Source organism: Synchiropus splendidus, chromosome 19, assembly GCF_027744825.2.
Source record: "Synchiropus splendidus isolate RoL2022-P1 chromosome 19, RoL_Sspl_1.0, whole genome shotgun sequence".
Classification (NCBI taxonomy): domain Eukaryota; kingdom Metazoa; phylum Chordata; class Actinopteri; order Syngnathiformes; family Callionymidae; genus Synchiropus; species Synchiropus splendidus.
In genome coordinates, this window is record NC_071352.1 from 13,016,486 (window position 1) to 13,040,688 (window position 24,203).

The 24,203-nt window shown below is 42.9% G+C and overlaps 1 protein-coding gene across 1 annotated transcript in view; it reads left to right on the plus strand.

Annotated features, from left to right (window-relative positions):
- The window catches only part of LOC128751034 (protein shisa-8), a 72,848-nt gene that overhangs the window by 31,496 nt on the left and 17,149 nt on the right, over nt 1-24,203 (plus strand). The window contains exon 3 of the mRNA XM_053851776.1: nt 893-1,008. Within this exon, the coding sequence (XP_053707751.1) occupies nt 893-1,008 (116 nt within the window). The remainder of the gene's footprint in view (nt 1-892; nt 1,009-24,203) is intronic.

A 24,203-nucleotide genomic window follows, 5' to 3' on the forward strand; every position in this document is an offset into this window, starting at 1 on the left:
ACAGACAAATGCAACTGCAGCAACATCACTCACAGAAACAGGTCCAAAACCTTATTTATTATTCATTCAAGTCAACCAGCAGTATGACAGCTCGGCACAGGATTGTGAAGACTGAACTAAAGTTTTGTTGTTTTGGAGCAAAAATAACAACCACAGTTCATGTCCCAAGTTGGCCTTGATTCTGATTTAGAAGGAGTCACTGTTGTGTTTGTTTGGGACAGAACAAATGTAGTCAAATATGTGCTCATTTAGAGTCTCATTTTTGGTCAGATCACAATGACTTACTGAACCCACAAGGGGACACTCTTCAACTTGAAGGCAAAACAAGAAGTAAGAATGAAAAAAATTAAAACTAAGGCTAATGGCGTCTGTATCAGAGGCATACAGACCAAATATTTTTGACATCTTGTGTGTTTGAGTTAGTGTTGTCCAGTGTCCTCCAAGCTTCTTTTTGTGATAATGTCTAGAACAATAAGTACTTGTTCTCTCACTCTCACAACACTCATGGAACTTTGAACAAAGGTACAACCTGTCATGCAGCTCGATGTGGAGTTGTTTGACACGATGCCTCAAAACATTGTAAATTGGTCCTATTGACATTGGTGCTAAACAACCCATGGATTCTTGAATTAACTTAACATTACTTGTTGTTCATCCATCTGCTCACTGTAGGAGAGGTTAACAAATAGAAGCACGACAGCGACACCTTGTTTCTCTCTCCCGCCTGGAAGACACCCTGAAACACGCTTGAGAGAGGCAGCCCTGCTACTGTTTTCAAGTGACTGAAAACCCTTGAGATGTCGGGATCTATCTTGACCAGAAAACATGACAGGCTTTTCCTGTTTTTTGTCAGTTCCGTCATCTTTGATTTGAGTGTTCCTCTTGTGCTCAGGACTCTGACGGAGCTGCTGAAGCAACCAGGTGAGGCTGGCGCCGTGGATGGAACCGGAGGGCATCACCCGATAGGAACCAATGGAATATCTGCAAGGGCATTACGCTCCAACAACGGTCAGTCTGAGGACTTGCTTCTTGGCAGAGTACACTTTAACAGACAGATGAACATTACAAATAGGCTGTGAGTAGGGATGGTGGGAGGAGATCCAACATGGATCATCTTTGAACTGGAACGTATGTTTGTGAGTCAAACTGTGTCAGATATTTCAAACGGGATACAATGTGCTAGTGGTCCATTGGTGTTTAGGGGGCGATGGTGTTGCGTGGTCTCTGGCGCACTGCAATTTGCTACAGTGGATTAGTTTAAACTACAATGTATGACACAGGAGGCAATAGTCGATAAAAGAGGTGCAGCATTCAACAGCACTAATGTGGATAAATACATGTAATAAACATTAAAGCCAAGAAGAAAAAGAACAAGCAGAACGTGATTTTCTTTTCAAATTTAACCTCTTCAGAGTCACGCTTTTGTCGAGTTTTTCCATTTGCAATTTGGAATAGGAATTACCTTCAGTAATGGGTAATATTTGTCCATCAACTGACTAGAGAAACTGTTGGAGGCGAGAGCAGCCTAGTCTGCAACATCACTGAACAACATTCTGAAAGAGGCTGGACCATGGATGTGCTGTTATATGATAGTGAACAGTACATCTCAGAGCTGTCAGTATAAAATTGGACGCAGGGGAAGCTGATGCAGAGAAAACAATAAGGGTCCCAAGAGGGAACCTTGTGGTACCCCATGCAAGAGAGGCGCCGTAAACAATATTCTGTCGATTAAAGAGGAAACTGATAACACAAAGCACAAAAGAAAAGTCTGGCATACGCTGGTGAATGGAGCTTTGTTTCTAACACGCATCGCACACTTAAAACAAGGGCACACGTGTCATCGGTGTGCAAAGTGGCGACAGGACAGACGGGTCATATTTAATTAAGTGGTAATTAGCGGTGTTCCAGCTTTTAACCCAGGGAGAGAATGCTGCGTGACCCATCTGTCTTCCTCTTTCGCCACACACAGTCGCACACTGGCTGGGGCTCAATATCACCCCAAGCCTCAGCGGTGGATTTAGACTGAAATTAGTGAGCGTGTGTCCTCAGGGCTCAGTTGTGGGGAGAGTGATGGCATGTTTTATAGGACAAAGGCCCGTGTAGCCCCTCGGTCATGTCGGCCATGTGAGAGGAGGAGACCTCCAGAAGTGTTTCGACACCAGAAATAAACAAACATGCGTCATTAGATGGCACCAACAGGAGCAGCTGAACCAGAGGATCCGAGACAAAGACGTAGAGATCAAAGCTCATGCCACCAGATGGTTCTTGAAAAAAAAGTTAATATTCCGACACTCACTTTTATCCCATTTATTCCAAAGTAACATTAGAAAAAAATACTTCTCTGACTTTCATCTTTCCACCATTGGGATAAACTCATTTTGGCCTCATTTTCACCCATTCCTGCGCTTATTAGCGCCTTGGATTCCGCCTCACTTTCATAACCAGCTAACAACACCCTCCTCGCTCCTACACTTCCCCACATTGCTCTGTCTCCTCCAAAGCCTCTGATAATCATCAGATTGCCTTCTACATTTTAACACCTTTCCTGACTTGAATCAGATTCAAAACCAGGAAATACACTCATTTATTTATTTTAAAAGAACCTCCTGGGACTGAAGGGAACGACAAACTGCTCAGTATTGAGAATGAGCGGAGCACTTTTCAAACGAATGGGTAACAAACCAGATGGGATTCACATTGGGATTCAGAATGCGCCACAAATATTCACTTGCTGAGGGTTTTATCGCACATTTTCATCTTCACCGTCGCAACCCTGCACATCATCAGGTGTGCTTTGGTGACAGAGTACTGGAGGATCACAGTAAAGCTTCCAGTGCCGTACGGAATTCCAGATGTTTTTCCATTTGCTTTAGACGTCTGCTTGAATTCTTGCAGCTTTAGGGGAAATACTTATTCAACAATGTAACACCTAACTCGAAAAGCCATACTGCAAATGCCCCAAATGTCTTCCAAATGTGTTCCTTCCTTGTCATGGTGCATGTGCCATACAAACTCAAAGCATAGACTAGATCAACTTCGATGTGAAAATACATCTTGAAGTTTCCAAATTCATGATTATACAGTTCCAAAAAACACAATCTCACTCAAAGTTAAGTTGTTATGGTTTGTAATACAACAGTCGCGATCAACAAAAATGGCCTCTTAGCAACACACACATAAAAACCAGCACCAGTTGAAGGTCTCCTGGTTAACTTTTCATGTTATCGATTCCACCATCCTCCAATGAGAAAGCTTTCCATCCTAAAATATACATCTCATCTTGTGGCTGCTCTCACGGGAGCATCTGTGCTCAGCGCCCTGCTACTCTGGTTATATCACCGGCGACATGGTGAGATGCTCTTTTGTTTGACCCTTCAGCGGTGTGTGTGAACGTCCCTTGTGTATGTTGTTACACTAGTTTCCTCTTAAAGAAACCGTCAACATGGTTAATTGAGTAAGATGAATGATGAATGGTCGTGAGTTCCAGCCCGCTTGGGAAGGAGCGCTTGTCATGGGAGGGACCACTAACATCAACACGAGATTTGTGCGACTGGACCACGTGATAATAACTTTTCTGATCGTGAGTCATCACAATCCCGAGGTTTCCCGGAATGTTTAGCAGAGTCGTGCAAACACCAGGATGATGCTGGGTGACTCATCTCTTTGTACCGAAACCCCAAACTGAACCAAACCAAAATAACTGGTTTCAAAAGAAGAGGGCTGTCAGAGGGCTGGTTTGTGTGTGTACGTGGGGTGGTGACAGTGATGAGATGAAGCTGTTCCCGGGCCTGCTGGGTCGGCTGTCTCCACATAATCACCTCCTAATTAAACACATTTAATCCCTGAGGCATCTTCGAGCGGAGAGACGTATAAAGAGAGTGAAAAAAGAATGAGGCTAAGTCAAAATAAAGTGACAAATGTAGACACGGCAATCCTGTTTACCCGAATCTAAGCTGAAGTTCAGCGGTCTTTCTATACGTGTTCGCTGGTTTTAACTGCTCACGTGTCGGATTAACTTTAAACAGTGGAGGGGTTGAGGTCGGAAGCTTCACAGGATAGTCGGGAAACCTGCCATGTTTTAAAGGAGTCTGGAGTCTCAAGAGTCAAAGATGAAGATTATGAGGTTGTCATTGGGTGACAGGACAAGAGGGATACGTGGAGAGGTTTGGACACGTCCAGAGGAAAGACAGTGTGTGTTCGACAGAGACTGTTGGAGATAAAGAAGAAGAAAGCACGACGGATGGTGGACTTGCTGTTGGGTGATGGGAAGGTTTGTGTCAACGTAAGAATGACAGCTAAAAAAAAATCTCTAAACTTAAAAGATCACGGCAGCATTTTAAAAGTAGCTCACAAGCAAGGAAACCATGGATCAAACCAGCTCTTAGTATGGCCTCATGATGAGAGTACAATGGACAATATGCACAGGGGTAGACAATAAATCTTCCTGTCATGACTCTACGTACAACACGAAGGATGAAAAGCTTGTTCAGTTATGTTAATTTTTCCATTAAATTCCGGATATTTTTTCCCCGGAAGCATTAGTCTTTATAAGAATAATAATTGTAATAATAAATTTATACAGCACTTTCAGAAAGACGGTGCTTTACATAAAAACAGAACCAAAATCAGCACAAAACACAGACAGTGAAACAAATACAGTAAGACAGTAAAATAACAGGGAAAGTAAACACTTATCTATGAATCCTGTAAGTAGACAACATCACCTTAAAGCCAGTCTGTAAAAATGTGTTTTTAAGAGAGATTTGAGGCATAGACTAAGCCAGTCTCATCTCCTCGGGTAGACTGTTCCAAAGTCGAGGCCTTATGATGGAAAATGCTCCTCTTTGATTTGAGCCTTGATTTCGGAACAACTAAAAGGGATCTGCCGGAGGATCTAGGATGTCGATCTGTGAGATGCTCAAATGTACTGAAGTCCAGATCAAGGCAGGAAGCCTGTAAGTGCACACACGCTTCCCAGCAGCCTCAGCTTCACAAACCAAAATTGAGAAGTCAAATGAGGGCAATAGCACGTTTGCAGAAAAATACCCAGAAGGCCTGAGAGCTCAGGGATAAAACAATAAGTTGTCAAGGAAACAAAAGATGTTCCGCCGGGCCGAGTGCCGCATGTTGGAGTCCAAAAGACCAAAACGGAGCAAAGGCATTAAAGCAGGTGGAGTGATGGAGAGAGCAGATAGGAGAGACAACATGCTGCTCGCTGCGAGGGGGACAGCTGGTCAGCTGCTACTCTGCTCTGGTGTGGAGAGCTGCCCCGAGGACGGCGTCCCTGCTGCACACATGCACACACGTCCACATATGCGGCGGTATAAATGGCAACTGCACCCATGTTTGGCTCACTGGGTTTAGGTAAGATGTGTTCTGAGGTACGAGACTAAGATTTGAGAGGATCATGTAGAGTGTGTGGCGGAGGGGGGTTACATAAATGTAAAACTGAGGGTGTTAGGCGATGAGATGTAAATAAAAAATCGTGGCAGGGGAAGAGAGCGAGGAGTGGAACAGATGGCCGGGATGTACAGGAGGGAAAGTCAGGAACGCTCTCCAATCCCTCACAGTTGATGTCAGCGAGGCAAATGCTGCTTCAAATTGTTTACTGGCTGTGTTAGATCATCCACTCCAGGCGGCATATTTCAGCACCATGGAGAGCTCCATTAAGCCCCACTGAGGCGCTTGCTCATGAGCACGCCGCTATTGCTCCTTGAATTACGGGAAATTATGGAACTTCAGTCCATATCTGCTCATTTCACTTTACAGATAAATGTCCTGCAGGGACGTCTGAAAATTCCACCGTGATTGACAGTCTTCTCTTTACAGGACAGTTCAGTAGTAGCTAAACTGGTAGCATTACTGGGAACTAATAAGAAATGTTGGGGGAAAAAAACATTTATATCATCATTTTTTTTTGGTTTCACATTCACAGTGAAATCTTTGTTTTAGCTGATGAAAAGACATGAGTTTAGTGTGACTCTAAAAATAAAAAAAGGACACATAATGGCATTAAAATGGAGATGTCTGGGATTAAAATAAAAAAGTGAAAATATTTATTTTTCAATGTAATTATTACTGGGACAAATATGAACAAAAAAGAAAAAAAAAAAGAAATTATACGGAAAGAGTATTTAATGGGAAAACTTCTCAAATGTATCCGAAAGTACATTTAAAAATGTGTTACATTTCACTCATACATACCTGTTGTAGGTTTGTAGGATAAAAATGCTTATGATTTCATGCTGTGGGATGAAGTCCACTTATCTGTCCAGAGGAGGTAATATTGGACTTCATAAAAACATCAAAGAAAATTTCATCTGCAAAATGCAGCATTTTTTTCAATCGTTCCTGCCTCTGTGGAAAGCAATTCATTTATTTTGCTGAGGAATCACTTACACTCAAAGGGGCAGTTAACCAGCTGGAGGTCGGCGGTTTTATTTTTATTCCTGTAATTTAAACTCTCATGCAGTGATCACAGCACAATGAATGATGTTCCGATGGTGTGGAATTGCTACAGCTGCAATTTTCCTTGGAAGCGGCGATAAAGACACACACAAAAAATCGTGTTCAAAGGACTCAAATGCAACTCCGAGTCTGAGTCGCTGCAGTGAAAGAAAATAGTTGGAAAGTCAGTGATTGGAATACCCACTCAACTATCTATCTATTCTGACCTTTGTGAAGGTCTTCCTGCGGCCGTACCACCACCAATTTAAAATATTGTTTGTGATAATCCAAATGTAGCTGAAGGATTAAAAGTGAAGTCATGAATTCAGAAAACTATTCACAGTTCCTGCATATATTTGTGCTGAAAATAGCGACACAACAAATAAGATCAGTCATGGGATAGTTTTTATGTTTTTATGGATGTCTTCAGTCTTGGACTGTATCGCACAAAATAGAACTATACCTTTCTACTATTAAACTGTGGAAATGGATGGCACAGCAAGAAAGGTGTTTCAGATACGCAACGTTAAAACCTTGCCCAGACAATGCAGACATTGAAGAATTATCTGGAGAAAACAAGTGTGCTGAGAGAGGGAACCGACACAAGCAATGGGTCTGACATACTCACCACCACACAAACATCTCTCTCAAACACTCAATTGAATCAATATTAGTGGAAAAAAAAGAAACATATTTCAGTATACTGATGCATAATGTGCTTCCAATCTGGTTCTCTTGAGGATTCTGCTTTGAAATGGGGATTGTTGTCACTCATTGGCTCTGATGTGTTGCTTGTGTACTCACGCCGCCGCATGAAAAACACTGTTCATCATCCACCGCTGGTCTCTCCTAGCCACTGGGAGCATATGTCCTAGTTTCCCTCCAAAACTGATATGAGTTAATTAATAAGCAGTGGATATCAACACACAGTGAGATGCTTCATACTGTGTTTCTCAAAGATCTTCTGTCAGCAGCAGCTGGTGCAACAGTGAAAGAAGAGTGGATGCTCCTGCCGCACCCAGGGTGCCTTCGAAGATTCTACCATTTGCATTTGTGGGGCATAATTTGCATCTTCCAAGCCTGTGAGAGATTAGAGTGAGAGGAGACATGGGGGGTTCAAATGGAGGGAGGAAAGAGGTGACGAAAGGATACGAAGTATCTGTAGAAGATGGGAGGACGGAAGAGAAGGAGGTTGGGGTAGAAAAGTGCGACTAAAGACACCAACCTGAAGACACGGTTTATTATTGGAAGACCATTTTTTGTGGGGTGATATGATCCATTACTGTTTTGGTATACAATTGTTTGTCTACAAAAGTTAAAAAGGATATTTATTTTTGTGGAGATGGTGACATGAAAGCAGTAAACATTTTCAAGGATCATTTTCAGATTTCATTTCTGAAGGAGATTCACTCATTGTCTCGAGTATTGTTACTCCAATAATATGACTCAAGTTGAAGTAAAAAGTGGCCTACCATAGTATTTAATTGACTATATTTGTAGTTAGGTGTTTTCTCACCCTTGCTCGAGTACTGAGTACCTTCTGAGTATGTTATTACTTATAATAGTGGGCTCAGATATTATAATGACTAAACAGTGTAGTAGTCGGAACAGAGGTGTGTCCAGTAGCCGAAAATAAAGTGCTTTATGTTATAAGTTTGTGACAAAACTGCAACTTTATTTTCACCTCAGTGACTTTGTGAAGTCTTTCAGTGACTTCTTTTTTTTTAGTATCAGTTTTAACTGTGTATTTTCCAGCTGTTCTTGTTCTTCTCTTCCCATCGTCTCACTCCCCTCACCCAAGTCCTCAGCTGTTTAAAATAGCATCACAAACATCAGGTCTCCTTTATTACCGCCTTGTGATCTCCTCTGACTCGAGAGTTCACTCACAAAATGAGGGATCAGACAGCTCCGACCGCATTCACCCAGGCTATGATTTATACAGCAGGAGAAGCCAGTTGGGAAGAGGGGACAGCAGGATGACAGTGGTGGAGTAAAGAGCTGGAAAGACACCGCGAGGGATACTGTGCAGGAGAGGGCAGCGGATGAGAGAAGATTGGCAGCTAATGAGAAGTGAGGGTCTGGGAGGGAGGGAGCGACATGAAAGGGGACAAAGAGAATAAAAGAAGTGATGCAGGACTATCACTCCAAAGTTGCCTGGAGCGACTAGCAAACCCTCAGAGCTGATGGCTCATTCCAGCCAAGTAGGATGTCGAGTATGTCTTGAGTTACCGAAGACAGGCGAAAATGAAGTTTTGTTTATGGAACTACAATCTTAATTCATAAGAATATTATTCAATTTCAACCACAGTTTGGACCAAAGAAGAAAAAAAGTGCGATGAGATGTTCCTATCTAGCTTGTGACAAGTTCCCAGGCAGCTGAGAAGAACATCTATGAAGAGGGTTGAATGGATTGACACACTCTCCCTGATGGATTGATTGGACTTGTCAAAAAGAGGGAAAATATTTGTGTTTTGTTTCCCTGCTTCAGTAGCACTAAGCTCTCTGTTTAATGCTCTAAACTCCCTGGCAAAGCTGCACACGCACACATGAATATGCAGCAGGTAGAAGAAGCCTGCATGCATTTTTGTATGTACATCGATCCTGTCATTTGAAGGTCACTGGACCCCAATCTGTGGCTCAGCACTCTACACAATCCTGACAGAGCCACCCGACCCTCCCCTCACCACCACTCCCACAGCAGCGACAGCCAGGATACGATGTGGACAGACGCTTCATAAATTGCCGCTCAATAGAGATAAATTGTCCCGACGTTGTTACTGTGTGGTGCCTTAATGTATTGTGGAAAGCACATTGTGCGTTTTACAGTGTGCTGGAGATGTCAGCAGCAACGCCTGTCACCTCCCGGATTCAAAACCTTTCACAAGTCACAATTGTACACATTTGACATTGAAAAAGTGGAAGCACAGTGGACACACTACATGAGGGGGGAGGTTGTTGGGGGGGGCAACACTGGGGGGCAGTGGTTGCAGTAGTTGAAGTAGTTGTTGCCACAGTAATTTTTCTAGTCTAGTGATCACTCGCCATATCGAGATTCATTTTCTGAGAAGAAGATTTCGGTTGTGAGTGAAATTCCACCACAGATTTTTCTGTGTTCAGTGTGCTGTGCACTACCACCTTGTTCTGTTGGCATTCCTCACTGCGCTCATATGAACTCCTGCAGGGCTTGAAATAAAAGGTCTCTACTTCATTGGGGGTTCTAGAACGGTACCAGCACACTAGTAGGTGAGTGCAGTCACTGGTATAGTTGCAGTAGTGAAGATGTTGCTGTAGTTGCAGTGGATGTTGAGGTATTTTCCAATAACTCTCGCAGTAGTTATTGGAAAACAGCTACAAAGGCGTGAAAGGAGTATTTAAAGTACAAGTCACAGTAACTGAAGTACATTAAATAAAGTATAATATTAAGTATAATATGAATTGAGTGGCAGTATTAGTCACAGTCGCCATTGTCATAGTACTGTCGAGGGGTGGGATGATATGTGATTGAAACAAAAAAAAATACTTTTAAAAAAGAAAACGTCACGTATTGATATATTTATTCAATGTACGATGCACAGAGAAAATTGACCACGAAGTGCCTCACTTCTTCCAGTCTAGTCTATATTGAGGTGGAGAATAAGTAAAAAAAAAAAAAAAAGAAAAGAGTAATGGGATTAAGTGGTAATAGTTATAATATAGAATTCTATCTATATGGGATTGCATCGCCGTCACAACACAGTTATTGTAAGGTTGCAGTTAGTTCCTGGCTCCATACTGATGCAAAATCATTCCAAATGACCTCATGTTCAGGCAGAGGGACGTTCTCCTCCAGAGAAGGGTGAACACACAACAACAACAAAAGGGATAAGGTGGATTCTAGTGAACGCTTGTATTGGTGTGTGTGTGTGTGTGTGTGTGTGTGTGTGTGTGTGTGTGTCTCTGCTGGATCGTGATATGAGCCCTGGCGGAGCCCCGAGAGAGGAGCAGTGTGTGGCTATACATTAAATGACCAGGATTAGCCTCAACTGCTGCAGGCACACTGATAGAATTACTGTTATGGAGCGACTGGCAGGGACGGGGCTCCGTTCTGGCTCTGTTATTCTGCTATAATGAGACATAACCCCACTCAAACAGGACTCAATGGTTTCCTAGTTAACGCGGGAGGCCGTTTGCGGCGATATCAGCGGAAGAGAGATAAATGGGTTCAGATCGAGTGCATTAAGAGCAGATGCGCCGACGAATGAGGGATATTTAGGAGTTGAAAAGCACATCACAATCGCAGCTATCAGAAGGAAAGCACTCCCTGTGGAGGCTTTCGTGAAGACGCAGCCAACGCCAGGATTTATGCAGGAACAGATCGGTTTCTTCCCCCAAACTGACTACATTATTCATTTATTATATTATTATATTAAGCGTAGCAACAGACTTATTTGGTACGACAGCAATTCTCACCATGTGACGTAAAATAATGCAGTATAAAATATGTTTATTTTGCAAGGAGACAAAAAGAGCAATGTGATTCAAGCTTGTCGAATGTAACTAGAGATTGAGACGAAAACAAAAGAAGGGTTAAACAGTCCCTGATATTTATAACTTTTGGCTTTAAACTGAACCAGGAGCCCAAACAGGTGCACTCCAGTAAGTCACCAGTTCACCATGACACTCACAACAGTCCCATTAGGCAGGACAACAATGTATAAGTACTTGTGTTGTGTCATTTTGTGTAGCTCCAATGAAACACAGGTCTTCCGACAACACATCCATAAATGTGCTTGAAAAACACACGCAGAATGGTACTCGACTCACCTAAAAAATAAAACATGTACATGACACAAAAACACACTTTTCTCTCCCTTCGTCTGTCGGTCACACACACACACACACACTGCCACATCACATCAAGTCATATCTAAGAGCGTGTTTAACCTAATCACACTCAACCATGCGTGATCCTCAGAGGGAGAGTCAGGTCTGTTGTGACAGCCCATGTACTGTGTGACGACTGAGGGGTTTGGAGAGCGCCAACCAGCAGCCTGCTTTTAACTCGCACTCATGGGCACGGCAACCAGACCAGTGATAGGAGAGACGGACATGCGGATGGCGTAGGAAGCTGGCGCCGCGAGGCAGAAACGCTGACTAATTGTATGGTTCATTTCCAGATCACTAACCTGTGACCAAGAGCGTAAGAGCGCTGCAGCTCCTGCAGATGTCTCAGGGGAAAGTTTTCAGGTCCTCATCTGTCGCGGACGTCATCGGTCAGGATTATTTTAGTCTCAAGAAGCTGCTCAAAGCTCACAGTGCATAAATAAAAACCGGAAAGTTCACGATGAAGTTCATGAGTTCATCATGTGTTACAGGAGAGTAACTTTGGTAGGATGTCCCATAGCATCTTTCACCGTCACCGTCTGGCTGCAATGGCCAGAAAAAAACAGGTCCAGCTCTTTGTCATCTGTGTGACCAGGAGGATTGTTTTCATCTGTCATGCAAGCTCCGCAGTTCAAGCCACTTAAAATGAAAGAGCATTTAAAAGAAGTTTTCAAATTGGAGTCTGGCTAAGCAACTGCACGAAGACAGTAGTAGAACTGTAGCCTGAACAAGCGTGAGTTTAAAAACAAGTGGTGTTATATGTTGCTGAATCTAAATTTGGAATGCTAATGATTCGCCACAAATGTGAAGCTAGTGAAGTTCATAATCATGGTACATTTCTAAATAGTGGAATCTTGGATCACATTGTTCCTCACAGGAAAGACAATGGAAACTATAAAGCCCCATTATACCCTCGTAATTATTGGTCTTAAACTTAGCATTTGCTTCAAATGCTTATAGCAATGTACTGTAAATATAGTTCAGAAGACCTAGAAGAAGGAAGCAGGAGAAGTGGACCATGCTCTCACTTCGGCACCTGAAGAAGAGCCACTCACAGTCTTGCTATTAAAGAGTCTGCCATGGTTTCACATGGATATGTTGTACAGTACCTCTCACTACCAGCTTTAAAGTTAAAGCTATGTTTTAGTCCAGTTTCTTTGAGTAGCAATGTGCAACAAGCTGTGTTGTTAAAACGGCATGGTTGGTACATAAATATATGAAATGAAGGTCATTTCTTCATGTCAAATTACATTCATTTCTTTTTAAAAAATAGTGTGAGTACAAACGCATCATTCATAGTGTCATGTCCACGTCACATGCACCGAATGTTGCCACACACTGCTGCAGTCCCATTCTGCCACTCACCTTTCTGCATCACAACACACACAGCTCACATACCAAAGCCACCCTGCACATCATCTATTCATCTTTTTAAAGCACAATAACATGCCGCAGCTGTTTTTATGGCCAATTTCATTTTGGAGAGTTAGGAATGAAATGGGGGAGAGGGGGCACGTCCCTTAGCAGGAGCCAACATGGGGGAGATGTCATTGCTGTGCTGCCAAAACGCTCTGACAAGTAATGAACTTTTTTCATGACTCTGTCACGCGAGCGTCAAAAAGTTATCAAGCTGTCAGAGGTTGTGTTCCGTCAAAGAATAATAAAGCGTATCAGTGTCAGCAATTTCATTTCTTTATCGGCTCATTGCAATTAAATGTGTGTCCTGGACCTCCCATGCAACCTTTCTGTTGACTTTCATCTCCTCCTACTCACCTTATATGTACTCTGTACTGTAAATATAGAAAGGATCATGTTGGTTTCTGAAAGTTTCAGAACATGAAAGACAATGAGGCTCGTGCTGAATCGAGAGGGAGGAAAAGGAAACAATATGGAGGCCTATTTCTGACTTGGCTGCTTCTCTTTGTTTGCTGGATTTCAAAACCCAGCTGCCCTTTTGTCATTGACTGATTTCAGAAAGGGATTTGTGCCTGTGTGACCTTTACTTCTGTGGGCACACTATCTTCCCTTTCATTCTTTCAAGTGGAAATGCAGCTGTGGCAGGTCATCTACGAGGACACACACTTGCACAATACGTGAATATTTTAGGCATCAAATTTAACAGAAACAACATGCATTGTGCAGCACTGTGAATGTGGCAAAGTGTCAGCAGATGACTGCTTGGTTTAATATAACATTGAGACTGAGATAATGACAGTAAAACAGCTTAACAGCTGCTCTCTGTTTTGACCACATCTTTACAAAGATAAACCTGTCACAACAACAGCAACAGACAATATTACTGGAGCCATTGGCCACAATTCAGTGGCATACCAATGACTTGGTTAATCTTTGCAGCTGCTCACATCATTTCCACTGCTCTACTGCAGTGATGTAGCTATTCATGACTGCAACCTTATGTTGCAAACTGATACTCATTTTTTAGACCCTCAAATAATTGGAGGGAAAAAATCCACGTAGTTACTCAATAAGTAAAAGATGGAGAACATATATTAAAATGTGATTAATTTAGTTTCATTTGAAATTATTGTCGGGAGAAAACAAATATATAGAATTATATTGACCAAAAATGCTTTATTATAAAGCAAATAAATGAAATGAAGGGCAACAAATCATCAATAAGTAGTCAGTCAGTGAAGTGTCCCGGTGTTAAATGGGTGTGATTTTCAAAAATACAGACAAATAAATCCTTCCTGTGGCAGCACCTTGCAAAGGTCTGGGGTAGAGTTCATACATTTCTTCGACAGTTGGTGGAACTATGAGCCAGGAACAATGGATTTTTTTGTCGATTACAACAGCAATATTTTTCATTAACTATTGCAACAGAAGTCACACCTTCTGGCAAGCATTAAGTAAGTTGGAGAGATAACGGAGGAAGCGGAGGGCGAAGGAAAACAAAGAGGGAAAACGGTGCGAGGCAGAGACCAAAAGGAAAAATAGTTGCTTGGTGACCCCACGCTATTGATCTTTGCTTGTTGCTTGGAGACTTCCTCTGAGATCAGGGCCAATGCTGACACAGCCATCACAATGCATTATGGGGGATCAAAGGGAGGGCATGGCAAAGAAACTGATGCCTCAGGGACAAGAACGTGGAGGGAGACAGGGAGCGGAGGAAAGAGAGAAGAGAAAGCAGAGGTGGAGGGAAAGAAAGCGAATTTTCAATCACTGGCTGTCACTCGTCGTGGCATCTCAATCATTCACCGTGCGGCAGGAGGGATGGGATGTTAGAAGGGCAGACGGATGGGGGCAGTCAAAGAATGAAAATCAGTGAGGATGATGGTGGCGCAGCCAAAAATAAAGCGTAAGAATGCAATGTGTCAGCGCGCATGTGGACATATGTTAGTGCACATGTGCGTGACAGATGGAGCCAGTGGGGTGACAACAAGGTGAGAAACATGGTGGGACTCAGGGAGCCAAACTTGGAAGAGGAAGTGTGAGAACGAATTGAGCAGCCAAAGTGTGGGCACTTCACCAAAAAAAAAATTGTAATATTCATTCCAGTGTTTTTAGCGTTTGCGGTATGTTTTTGTGTTGACATTTTGAAGCAAACTGGCAACACCCTCAAGCCCCACTTCTGCTGTTTAGGCGGTGGTGTATAGAACAAAGAATCCAGACCTGAAGATACGTACATCCTGGTGTGCGAGGGACATTTCACCTATTGAATCGCCGAACTCACCATGCACGAAAAGTCCCTTCAAAAAACGGTATTTGTGGAATCATGTCATAGTCTTCAGGCATGAACTCAACAAACTAGAGATTCATGCTAATGGAATAACTGAAGAGAGAACTTAAGAATTTTAATGTGCTTTAACCTAAGTCAACAAAATACCATAATAGTGGTATTATTATTCATGCCTACTACTGTCTAACTAACATCTAATATGGACATTATTGGGACTCTTATCACGCAGGTGCAGTGTTTCACTCAGAAGAACTCAAAGTTTAGCACTATATTACTTACAGTGTACTTTGCTCTTTACTTGTCTCAGAACAGCTAGAACAGCACTCCTTGTTTTTCAACATTTGCCTCCTGCTGATAAAGTGTTAGTACTTTGTGTCTCGTAGCTTTGCTTCGTTTTTCCATGGCGCCCAACCTGTGACCTCAAACTGTCACATTTGCCTCAACCTTCCAGCAGTACTGTAGATGAACACTCAAAATAGGAAGACTCTGCAAATTTTCTTTTTGCATTTCACAACAGAGTCTGTTTTCTACTTTGTCTGTCGGCGTCTAACAGTAGGAGCTGCCACAGCAAGTCCTCCACATGAACCTGATCATCATCTCCGGTAAAGACTCTCCTCTACAGATATGGTTGATCATCAACAAGAACCTAAGCTGAGATGCTTTCCTCCCCCGCTTTGTTTTTGCCAGCCATCAGCCATGACTTTCTTAAATCTGTTGCTTGCAACAATGTCATCGACACGTTCCAAAACAACACAACAAGCCACACTCAAACCGCCATGATGTCATATGCCAAGGTCAGGACTTTGACGTTTGGCATTTGATTCAGCGCGTTATTGACGGAGACGGGGCCGGGTGAAGCGCGCCGCCTCCAGGCACGTTACAAAACACACTCATGCTGGGCCGCGGGCAGCGTGGAGCTCAAGACACTCTAGTTGGAAGGAACCCAAAAGTGAACGCACATGAATGAGCACATTTGTGTGCTTCAAAGGACGTGTGACTAATTCTCCCTGAATCTTCTCTAGTCACTCAACTGACTTGAATTGTTTTGGGTAAACAAACCGACCTGTGTTTTCTGTACATACTTTACCGTTCAGTGTGCTGTATTTTAACTCTTTCAGAGAAAAAATCGCACCCATCCACAATGTATTTCACTTGACCTACATTTTAGCTCCAGCGAAGCGTGAACAGAGGGGGACATGTGATTAGGTGGAGTTGTCAAGACCCTCAGGTATCGTGAATTATCTGAGCCTCAAATAGGACAGAGAGAATCCAGCTGCCACACAGTGACATAATCCATAAATCGCTGCCTTTGGGGAGTAAAAACGGAGGTGAGGGGGAGGAGGATGGGAAGGAGGGGACACACCAGAAATATCAAGAACTTGGCAGCGTGGTCTTTGTATCAAAGAAGCCCTTTCCAGGCAGTTTTAACCAGAAGGTTACCACCTTGGATATGTCGGAGAGGCTTCAGCGGGCACAGGCACAGGTAACAAAAAGAAAACAAAGTCAACACAATTTCACTCAAAGATGTAACCTATTGAAAAGTCAAGGAGACTGTTGCGTCCAAAGTTGACGGAGAAGTAAATCTCCTGTTGACGCATTGGGCTTTTAAGGGAACCAAATGTTTCCCACTTCTTATGCAACAATCTATCACAGGAACAAGCAGAGGCGAGAAGGAAAAACCAGCATGGCAGACGGGACGTTGAAGGACGGAAGGTTGAGCTATTTAACATGTTTTTCACTGCCTAACTGTGGACCCTTTCCTGGCTAGACATAGCACACGGTTCCTCAGAAACTCCAGTATGGATTACACAAGTTTAAGGATTATCGATAGCTCTTTTATTTGCTCATACATAAAGCTGAGGTCTTATTTTCTTGCTATTGTTGCCTGTAATCACATCCATGGCGCTCCACTCATCACATCCCATTAAAACAGACAGACAAAGTTGTTAAAATTCAGCCGCAAATTTCCATCAGTCATTTGTCGCACGGCTATTAAAAGCACATTATTATCATTCACATCTTTAATCCTGGTTCATTTGTTTGTCATACAAGCATTATTGCATTCTTCACACCATTTTCCAGTCAGCTTTTCGCTGGTCAGGGATTCACACACACGTTTAAAACAGTACAGTCCGTCAGCTTTTGTCAGGCAAAATGTATACACAAAAAGCCTTTGGAGGGATTTGGCACCAGGTGAGAGCACAGAGATCTGATATAGGATTCGAACATACGACTGTATGTCGGTCCAATGCGTCCCACAGCCTATGATGAATGACAGATTTATTTTGACAGTATAAAAGCCAAGACAGAATAGATAAATAGATCCATATTTTGGTTTCATTTTTAATTCAGGGTGGGCCTTTCTACCTTCCACATGCACGTCCTTATCTTTGCTCATGCACGCCTCAACTCATTTCGTCCGCCTCATAAATCACATCTTCTCTTATTCACCATTTTCTCCTCATTAAAAGCCTCTGTTGTGCATCCAGTCTTCCCTTTGTTCCCAGCCATCCCCTGGGTTTGTCGGAGTCAATTGACAGTCAGCGCAGGACACGCTAATACCCCTTCACACTCGCACCCCCAGGTGGCCTTTGCAGCTGCGAACCTGTCCACCATGTTAATTGGTTATTGGTCGCTACATGCTAAGATGGAGGCATGAAGTGGTGGAGGGGAGAAGAGGAAGAAGGCAAACTGAAGGTCAAACATGGATGTGCATGAGCAGGCACACATGCCCACCACCCACTACCACGAGAGTCTGTCTCAAAGTACGTCTGCCAAGCATCAATCTCTGTTAGACATGCTGGGTGGGCGCACCAGCAAGAGATTCACGCTTCAGGAAGCAGACAGAGAAGCGGCGTCTGAGACTCATCATAAAGCCTGCGACACACTATTTAACACCAAACTTAACTCTAAATACACACATGTAAGTGAGTGAAACCAAAACAGCAGATGTCAGTCAGATATCATACCAATCTCCTGAGAGTTTTACTGCTTAACATACAGTTACTGGTTTTGCTTTTGTCTGGGCAGAATTCATTGATAAAGATTATAAAGAGTCATCTTTTGTCCATCTCCAACTGTCAACATTGTTTCTCCTCTTTATGTTTTCATGATTTCTCAAGGAAGGGACCCAAGTGCAGGAAGTGCAGGTCGACAGAAGGCACGGGAGACGAGAGTAGATTAAAGAATTTAATCGATAAATGAAACAATAATTCAGACAGACAAGAAACGAGAACAAAAAGCGCCGGAACCAGAACGCGGACCGGGAACTACACGCAGGGTCTGGGGAAGAATCTGAAACACTAGAGAGGCGAATTAGAATTCAAGCCTGAACAACTGGAAAACTGCTCACACACGGCCTGAATAGCGAAGGGGAGAAACAGAACCGGAATGAGGAAGAATGAGGAACTGAGGAAGCGGCTGAATAGGAATTCAAGCGCGCAGAGGATTTAGAAATGTCAGGGAATAGAGAGATCTTGGAAGTCTTGGAAGACTTTAGCTACACGGAGCGCGAAGCAACCATCGATGGGTTCATATCCTTGGGAGGCTTAATCGTCACATGAACGCCAGCCGAAAGCTGGAGGGAAGGAAGGAACAGGAAAGGAGAACAACCGAGGATCATCAAAATAAAAGCACGAGACAAATCACGGAAGAATACCAAAGATGAACAGAACAAAGAAAGTGCAGACATGTAGTGTCCCAAACATCTCTCCTCTCTTACTGTCTTCAAACTTCTCCACGTCCCTCTGATATACACATTTCTGATCTTGTTGTTTCTCACAGTCACAACTTCAGCCATTTTCTCCATCTTCAGTTTCTGCCACGGTTCATGAATTTTCAAACAACAATAGAGAACGGACACCTCTCGCCTGCAGAGCTGGGTGTGAAGATTTCATCATTAAACATCCTTAATAATCCAAACATTTTTAATGGACTTTGTGGCATTCATCTGAACCATTACGGTGGATTCAGCGCTCCACTATTATCACTTGCCTCATAGCAGCCACTAATGGCAGTGCAGGGTGAAGAGCAGCGCCGGCTGGATGCTGTGTTTTTACGGCGCTGTGTAAAGCCAGTGAGCTGAGTGATTCCGACATCAGAGAGGGAGGTTTGCACGTATTCCGACAAACCTAGCTGAGTGCGAGTGCGCGGAGAAAGGCGCTCGCTGGGCCGCGAGCACACAGTAAAACAAATTGTGGGATTTAATTGATGGATTGTGAGCTTGCAAGCTTTGAGGGAAGAAAAAGGTACTTTACCATCATTATCACTTTATATGCAACAATCTATCACAGGAACAAGCAGAGGCGAGAAGGAAAATCCAGCATGGCAGCAGGGACGTTGAAGGACGGAAGGTTGAGCTATTTAACATGTTTTTCACTGCGTAACTGTGGACCCTTTCCTGGGTAGATATAGATATAGATATAGATCAAGAGCACACTGTTCTTCAGAAACTCCAGCTGTTTTTTATAACACAACAGCAAGCAAGGATTTTGTGGATTGTAGATAGCAGCATCTTTTATTTGCCCATAGATAAAGCTGAGGCTTTGAAGCTTGTGCGTGTTGTCATCACATCCCATTAAAATAGACAGTTAAAGTTGTTAAAATCCAGTCACAAATTTCCATCAGTCATTTGTTGCACGGCTATTAAAAGCACATTATTATCATTCACATCTTTTATCCTGGTTCATTTGTTTGTCATAGAGACATTGCTCACACTGTTTCCAGTCAGCTTTTCATTGGTCAGGGATTCACACACGTTTAAAACAGTACATTCCCTCAGAGAACAACTTCACATTCCTGCCATCCTGCCTCTGGACCCATCAAAACGCTTTCATCTTTTCCCCGCTCCTTTTTCCTAAGTCATCCCCCCTTCCATCCTTGAGCCTCATCAAAGGTCTATTTGGTAATATTTCATAAAGGAAACTAATATTCCTACTCGGCGCCCTTTCCTCCAGATACATGCATAAATAATGAGCTCACAGTTTGACACGTTCACACATGCTGCAGATGATTGGAAGTGAGCGTGCGTGCCCATATGTCACATTATATGTATGCATGTATTAGTTTACCGTGACCTTGGACACGTGTCCTCAGTTTAACCCTCATCTGCAAGTCTGAGCAGCCGCACCGAGGCAGTGAGCCCTAAAACAGATTTATTGTTCACGGAGGGCTGGGACGGACGTCAGTAAACAAGCGGAAACTGACGAAATAACATTCAAATATCTATCGCTGCTGAACTGTCATCACATTTTTGTGATTTACGGACGGTAGGTTCTATGAGACGAGGTTTGTGGGCGAATTTTTATCAGGTATGAAAGAGGACTAATGCCCGCACACAGATGAATCTCAATACTTAGCTGTCAGGCCAGCTGGTGTCGATCACTGAAACATTCTCTGGGAAAAACCACAAGAGTGGTTGAGTAATATTGTGCATGAATAGACTGAAGTGTTCTTAAATAGCACATTTAACTGATGGCTGTCCAGAATGTTCTCAAGGAAGACTGGTTTTAAGAAGTAAAAAAAAAAACATGGGTGCAACCACTCTGCCGACAAATGAAGAATTCGTATTCAAAATGTTACTAAAATAGAACACAACATATGGAAATTAACGGAATATTACCCCAAAATATCTCTCAATTTTACATTTTAGGGATGAATAAAACTGGACTAAGGGATATGAAAGTCGATTTATGCAGTTAAGAGGAGGTCAACTCTCTCTTGTTAGGTCCTGAACATTACACAACACTGTCACCACAAAGATGAAATTCATACAAATTCAATGTATATAGAATGTAATATGGGCAGCAAGTCCTGTGCCCAGGTCACAGTTAACATAGAAACAAGATGGACCTGCCAGAGACATGGAGTATAGCCGCTGCACTTCAGGCATCTTACCAGAATGCCCTTTTGTTTTGGGAGTTTTCACAACATATTGAATGGGTCTAGCGTTCGCGTTCGCGTAGAAAAGGTTTGGAATCGGTTGTGAGTCTGCAGCGACTCAGCTCTTGCAGAATGAATTACAGAAAATGAATCCTCCAAAAGGTTGAACCATATTCACGGCCCCTAACCGCACTTTAATCATTGAGAATTGGCCCCAGTGGTGACGGAAGCGTCAGGGAAATGAGATTTAATGAACAATATGCATCAATAATTTTTTTATACAGACCGCTTTATGGGTGCGATGTTAGCCCCGCAGAACAAATTAAATGCGTTTATGGATTGAGAGAAATGGGCATTTAACCTGACTGTGCCCATCAGTTAGACAGTAATGCAGAAGAGCCCTTTAGAAGAGCGGTGAGGAGAAGTTATCATCGACCAACGCTAGAACTCCAACGTCAGCAGGACAGTCAGCATGCATTGTTTGAAGCACATTGCAATGGCTCCTCTTGATGCCTCCTGAGAAGCTCCTTGACCATGTTTCTCTGACTTCAAATGAAGTGGGTCCGTAGATATATTACTGGTTGCAACTTTAAGCAGCGCATTTATAATGAATGAGAGCTGCAGCGCAAGCAGATCACCGCAACGTGGCACGTACTGGAGCAACCACTTTTTCATCTTGTTGCAGACAATTTTGTTTGCAATTGAGCTCTGCAACATGAGCACCAACATGCGGGTAAAATGGAAGTGTTTTGACAGGAATTCTTGATTTTCCTTTTGTGTAACCATTCCTGAAATTCCTGTAAAAATCATATGGCGCCACACCATGTCTCTTTGGACTGTTGGTCCATGGAGGACGGCTATTATTTACAATAACATCAGATTTGAGCAAATTAGGTCAAAGGTCACAACATAAATACAGCACAAGCAATTTGTGGTGCATCATTTCTATTGTAGCACGCTGAGCTTGAGAGGTTTGTCAGTATAAAGCAAAGCCCAAGGGTGAGTTTGGCTTCTTCTGTTGAAGGGCATGTTCTACACGAAGATTAACTCAATAATTCACGTCTCGCAGTGAGGACTGTCTGGTGGCCACCATGCTGTGGTGTGATGCAGATACATGTGGATTCACATTGTTGCTGTGATGCCTGAAAATGCACGAGGATCACTTCTAAACTAGTTTTGAAAACGGGGTTCAACAGAGAGACTGGCACATGAAACAAACACGGCAATGTTCTGAACTTGAATCATGAACTGCTCACATGTTTTATTTGCATTAAAGCGCTCAAAATGGGCTGTTTTCACCTGCATGCATCTAAGGTTTGGACACCACAGCCAGTGTCAGCTGCTTCTTCTCGTCTCCGGCCCGGAAAACAGTGTATTTTGAGCACTTTAAGGTAAATAAAAGGCCTGTGATAACCTCAGTTTGATGTGATGATGCTCAATGTTTTGGCAGCATGACACTCTTTGGCCTGAAAAAATCCATATATTAGCCGCATCGTTGTATAAGCCGCAGAGTTCAGAGACAAAAAGTAGCGGCTTATAGTCCAGTAATTACAGTAGAAACAAACACAAACTCTGCTTGGATTAGTGTGAAACTCATACTCATACAGTCATTGTCTCATTCTCATGCTGTTCCTTGACTTGAACAGCCCATACACAAATCCTTCCCTCTTGCAAACTTAACCAGGGCACCTGGGAGGGGTTGGGTGACAGTGAACCCACTTCAACCCGTCCACCAGTGGGTGGAACTGGGGGTCGCGTTGTGGCTGCTAATGTCACAGAAAGTTTCCAGACTCGCCCATATTTCAACACCACTGAAGATTACCACAATCCTCCCGAGATCCTTTGGGAAATCTTCCCATCCCAATTAGACCTCAGTAAAAACGTTGAGTTTCCTGAAACATTTGTACCGACAAACACCTCTTTAACTAGACTCTGCAGACAAAACATTTTATTCCTGGACCAAACTCTGCTAACAGCGCGTTCATTCCCAGCCCGTGAATTTGGAGCAACGGTTGTGACATACTTCATGAAAGATTCATTTAGGCAAATTAGTGAAGTTTACGAGGCCCAAACTGTGTCCCGTTGCATAACAAGGATTCATGAGCCTCTCTGAATCTCTGAAGCTGGTGGAGGGAGACAGAGACGATTATGCAACACACACAGTTTCAGCTCACACACGGCCAGCACACACCGTGACAGGAGTTGCATGTCAAGTGTCAGCGAGAGAAGACGATTTCCAGCTGATGGTGTGCAACTCCTTTTGAGTGACTGAGCTGGTGAAAGTTGGGACGGGGTCAGAGGTTCACTTTGTTGTTCCTTGAAGAACAATTAACCAGCACAGGCGGGAGGGAGGCGGCGCGGGAGTGACTCACCACGTCTTTGAGGGAGACGGAGACTTCAGAAGTTGGAACACCTCTTTGGAGATAAGAAGAATGAAATGAATAAGTAAACACTGCATCCACCCAAAGGGTTCTCTCCCCAGCAAATACAGGCGTGGACGCAGCACTGATGAAAGAAGCCAGGACCTAATAGAAGGATGTGGGGTTGTTAATGTGGACATTTTTTTCTTTTTCATGAATATATGAATGTACTGGAAAAACTGCCGTTACTCCAGATAAAAAAAAAAACATTTTTTTTATTCGAACCAATTAGAAACTTTTTCAAGAACAACTTCAGATCCACCATTGTCTGTGAATGCAACGCAGAGACATGGACGGAACATTAATGTCAGAAGTGACATGTATGTGTAAATTAATTTTTGGATGTGACTTGCATGACTTTATTATTTTTTTTTTTATCCCGAGATAACAATTATCTCAAGAATATTTTTATCTCGTGATAATTCATATCATGAGATCACAGTTATCTCGAAATAATGTCAGCACATGCGAAACTGCCTCTGTGGCAAAGCATTTTGTATACGTCCTCCTGGAACCACTATGTCTGCCATGGCGTCGTAACTGTTTGCCAACGTTGTCAGTCACTGTCTGTGCGCTTTTAACACTCAGATCAAGTGCCTTCTACTCAAAATAATACCATATATGGCTAAGCTATTCGCACCCCCGGAAGTGACACGCATGACTTTTTTTTTTAATCCCAAGATAAAAATGATCTTGAGATACAAATTATCACGAGATAAAAATTATACCAAGATAACTGATCTCTCGGGGGAAAAAAATAATAAAGTTGTTCAATTCACATCCCATAAATAATGGCATGCATGTCACTTCCAGGGCTCCGTAGAAGAGCCACAGTTTATATACTGTTTAAGTGTGCAGTGAGATGCAGCTGTTTGACAGCAAATGTCAGGCGT